The sequence below is a fragment of the Bactrocera latifrons genome, unplaced genomic scaffold (assembly GCF_001853355.1).
Source record: "Bactrocera latifrons isolate USDA-ARS-PBARC rearing strain unplaced genomic scaffold, ASM185335v1 scaffold_125, whole genome shotgun sequence".
NCBI classification, from domain to species: domain Eukaryota; kingdom Metazoa; phylum Arthropoda; class Insecta; order Diptera; family Tephritidae; genus Bactrocera; species Bactrocera latifrons.
The window spans coordinates 652,821-657,857 of NW_017534686.1; the positions used below are offsets into that span (position 1 = coordinate 652,821).

Consider the following 5,037-nt stretch of genomic DNA (forward strand, 5'->3'; position numbering starts at 1 on the left):
TGAAAAATGCGAAAACTCGCCTCAGTTTGTCCCTAGGTAGGTTGTTCTCATACCTCTCCCTGCCTACTCTTTCTTCCTTCGATGAAAGATTCAGGTCCTACCATGTTAGTGGTTGTGGCGGAGCGGGCGAGCTCATGAGCCACTTCATTCCCGGCTATACCATTTTGACCGGGCACCGAGATAAGGTGCACTTGATTACGTTCCGATAGATTGTTGATGCAATCATAGCAATTTAATCCCGACTTATGGCAAGACTTCTGCTGGAAATATGCTTGGAAAACTTCACATAGGTATGGAGAGTTTAATGCGAGGCCCTGTGAGAACTATTCCTTTAGCACAACTGGTCKAGCAACTCTAGGCTGTATGATTAGAATTAGCCTCTGTGGGAGTCATGAGTTTCATACCAGTTTTTTCCAACTACGCCGTGATCTTCCTAAGCTTTTTTCGTGGAAGACGGAGATGGGGGCCAGAGCCACTTCAGGAGTCTGTCCTTGTGAAAAGGATTCAGCCCTACTGACCCATAATTTTCAACCAATTAACTCCTTGATATTAGTTTTGCCACAACTTGTAAACATCAGCTATGTGACCCTATTTGATAATAATTATTTGTCCAACACTTCTTAACGTCGCTTCCATTACGCGGATAACATTTGCCTATATMGCCCTTGAAAAAGAGCTTTTTTCTAACAAAACATAAAAATACCAAACAAACCACAATATGRACCACCTTTAATAAACCAACACCGTTACCGTTGCTCAACCGTTTTGTAGTGGTCGGTCGCTTGCATCATCCATTTCATTTGCACGGCCATCGTTTTATCGTTACTGCCTTGGGACGTGATTCYACTGGAATGCCATTGACTATTTCAACTGCCAAACGATTGAAAGTCAACAACAATTTGTTGGCACACAACAGCAACAACACAAGGCCACCATTTAAGGATACCGTATCGATACCGAGTCGCGGATATGCAGTCGTACGCTTTCGAGCTGAAAATCCAGGTGAGCTTCAATATCAATGTACATAAGCATATTTGTTATGTTTGTTTGACTTTAAATCGAGAAATAACTTCATATCTGAGAGAGAGAGAGAATGAGAAGTGAAAATAATAGTTTCATATGTGGATATAGCAGTACCGAAAGCACCCGTATATGTATTTACTTTAAGGAGTTTTTTTTTATAATATTCAGGAGCAATAGTTAAATAATTGTGTTCTATCTAAGGCATCGTCTTCTCTAAACGAAGCGATATTTAAGAGTTCCACATTGTGTATGCGTTGCGTTGAAATATTCTTTAAGCGGGGTGAATAGTAGTAAGTGTTAACTGGTGATTGAATTAGAGGTATTTTCCGATAGTTTGATAGGATAACATTCAATATAGAAGTTGCAGAGTTTAYACGAAGACCGTTAAGAGTCAATTCGGCGCCGTTCGCTGCAACTCGTAGTGGCGTATGGGACGACGTAGCACATTTTACGTTTATATCTTCAACCCTAAGCACACAAAATAGATGTTGTGCAAGAACTAAAGCCGCTCGACATTCCCAAGCGAYATCGCTTCGCTCTATGGGCTCTTGAAACTTGATGTTTAAAGACGACCCGACGTTTGATGTGGTTCGTGGGTCGGTGGAATCATCCGTCCACATTTCTTCGAAAATGATACCGATGAGAATGTAACCATCTACGTCGATCGTTATCCACCATGATTATGAATCTATATTGAAGCTCGCGAGCTCGGTGACATATGGTTTCAACAAAAATTCGTCACTTCCCATACAACGCTTCAATCTATGGATTTATTGAGAGAACCCTTCACTTTACATTTTGCGATGGTCGTTTGGCCAACAAGATCGTTTGACATCACACTGTTAGACTTTTTACTTTGGGGATATGTAAAGTCACGAACAATTACGCTTCGATTCAGGTCTCTCCGCGACTGGGTTGAATACATTCTGGCAGACACGCCCAACCTAAACCACTTTTTGCAACAAATCGAGTTGTATGTTTGCATTGACGCGCCGAATATTCTTTTCCATTGCCACAATCGTCTCAGGCTTATCTATGTAGACAAACATAACTTCATAAAAAATAACTCACCGGTATTAAATCACGATCTTGGACGTCACGCCATAGGTCTACTGTATGAGATCACGCGCTCACTAAAAGTTATTTTCAAATAATTTACTTTTTCGTTGGTTGTATGGCAATTAGCGTCGCTTTGCTGGAATCAAAGAACGCCCAGAGCAACATACTATAGTTTGGTCACGAAATAATCATTAATCATTGTTCGATAACGTTYTCCATGGACTGACCAAAGAATCCCTTCGTCCAACGAGCTTACCAAAAAGCGAGATTTTGAGGAATTAACGCACTCTCAATAATGGTTTGTGAGTTATCAGCACTTCAAATGCAAATGCAAAATTTTTTGGTGAAAATTGGGATCGAAAGCCATCACGTTTTTGGCCCCTTCACCAAACGTGCGAAGCGTCTGATGGTCAGTCGACTTCAATTCTTGCACGAGTTGGATTTTGTAATTCCGCAAACCAAGATCTTTCTGCAAAATCTTTCATAAAATAGATGAGCACAGCGCCAATAGGTGGACTTATCCTTTACAAGTATTCGCTTCCCGAGTTTATCGGCTATCCGGACAGAGAATGCTCTTTAATATAAATTCCAGGTCGCTTGCAGTCTACATCGTTAGAAAGCGCAGACATTATTCGTTTTCGGAGTACAGTTTGAGTTAACTTGCCTTCTATTGACATAATTTAAACAGAACAGAATAATACCTGAATCAGAATCTCTACAGCTACCTGAAATATTTGCTAGGGGTTAATGTAAAGCTAAAACCGTAGTTAAGTCTGAATGCCTTTGAACTACGCCGTGTAAATAAGGCTTAAGTTAAAGGTTCGATCTACTTTCCAACAGATATTAAAAAGTACTTTAGATTTACGAACAATATTTTGCCATCTAATAAAACACATTACTCGATCCGAAACCTCTATGACTTACGACACTTTCCATTAATCGCTTTTTTTATTGCTTAAGGTTTTATATCCACTTGCGAGGCWGAAAAAACCCGATTTTTTGTAAATTTTTTCCAAGGAGGCATTTTATTTATTACATTAATGGAAAGCATGTACTTAAACAGAATTTAATTTACTTCAACAATCAGCGGTTTATTTAAAAAATATTGGATCCYCTAGTTCCTGTAGATGATCTGCGGAGAGACGTCCAAAAAAAGTGCTTGGCGTTGAGCTGAAAACCAAAAACCAAAAATATTTAGTTTTGTGATAAATAAATACAGGTAATGGTTGAAGGTCTAGACGAAATTTCGATTTTTAACAAAATGGCGGCTGTTAAAAAAAAAATTCAGTTTTTGATGAAAATTTTTCACTTCAAAGTGGCTTAAAAAATCGAAATTATTGTCCAAAACCTGATTCCTTCGATCATAACCTGAAAAATATATCTGAGTAGGTCGTGTGAAAATTTCAAACCGATCGGTTTAGCGGTTTCGGAGAAATTTTCCTCACCGACTCTGAAAACACGATTTTGAGATAAACGTGTTTAAAGTTCTAATTACTGCGCCCTCAATACCTGGCCTCGAGCGTCCACCTTTTCAAGGTTGTGTCTCCGAAACTATTGATCGGATCAACTTGAAATTTTCAGAGAATATTCTTAAATATATGTTCATTAAAAAAAATACAAGTGGATATAACCTTAAGAGATGAACTGTGCAATGGACTTTCTAAACAGAACCTACCTCCGCATATAAGTTTCGAGACATGAAATAAACTTCGTTGTGCTACAGGGCTTCTCAGCACAATCCAGCAGTTTAGTCGGCATAAAGTTTGTAGACCATTATATTTTGAAGCTTAAGGGTGTCCGCAGAGTTGGTGGTCGMAGTCAAGCCGCGCGTACTTTTAGTCAGCACTGTACCTAAGTCTCATTGGCTTGGGGTAATTTCCTGCTAATTTTGTGAAATTAATTGAAATTACTTAGTTGGAACTCGGAGTATTTTATTGCTTCCACTGTCTGTTATTGATGTTTATTTAACATATGTATAAATACCAACACAAATGGACTCATCAATTGCGCCACTTTTGTAGCGTGGAAATAATGGACCTGTATCCATTAGTATTTTATTAGTCTCGGGAAAGTGCATTTCATTTTAATTGCCCAAACAATTTGATTTCGATATGCATGTTCTTCTTCTGTGTGTACGTATGTATACGTAGTGTTTTTGTATCCAAGTACATACATAAATATACAACACTTTATTCGACCTCGTGCTATATTGCAACAGGCGGTATGACCGTGTGTATATATGTACATATATAAAATGAAAATCAGCCAACGTCCGTAGGCTCCTTAGATTGAAGTGGAGTCAGAGTGGTTTGTTGGACGTGCTTAATATAATTTCAATTGAAACCAATTTTCCATGCCATTAACTCACAACGATAATAATCGTAAAACACTTGCGGCATACAACATAATCCTGCCACAATCGTTGAGTAAAAAAGAAAACATTTTTTTTTACGAAAAGCTTTATTGACAATATTTCTTACAAATATGCATTATACACAGTGACAATCATTTTACCAGTGAAGGCTATACATGTGACCATATGTGTAAAAAAAACAAATGCGGTGGGAAAAAAATTCGATAGACAGTGRAAGTTAGAAATAAGTGGAGTAAAATTAAATAAACCATATGGAATTTAAACTAAGAAAAACTCTAAAAAGATTAAAAAGGACGATAAGCCAATAACTAAATATGCCCAAGATGGTAGGAGAGAGCTTAATACGAGGCGCTGTAAAAATTCAACGATGCCGTGGCACCGCTCACTTTTAGATGGAATCACATATCTCGGGCGCTTAYCGACCGATTTCRACTAAATTTAGTACGTGATAGTCGTGTTACATTCCAATGTCTCAGTGYGAAAATGTATGAAATCGGACTACAAATTCCACTTAATTCTTTCAGTGTTCAGCAAACTAATCAAGAAGCAATTAATATAACGAGATACAACTTTCCACTAAT

At 38.1% G+C, this 5,037-nt stretch overlaps 1 protein-coding gene across 2 annotated transcripts in view; it reads left to right on the forward strand.

Moving 5' to 3' along the window:
* LOC108978641 (laccase-2-like) overlaps positions 1-5,037 on the forward strand; it is a 17,169-nt gene that overhangs the window by 9,105 nt on the left and 3,027 nt on the right. For both annotated transcript variants that reach the window (XM_018949017.1, XM_018949018.1), the window contains one exon: positions 772-1,002. In XM_018949017.1, the coding sequence (XP_018804562.1) occupies positions 772-1,002 (231 nt within the window). The remainder of the gene's footprint in view (positions 1-771; positions 1,003-5,037) is intronic.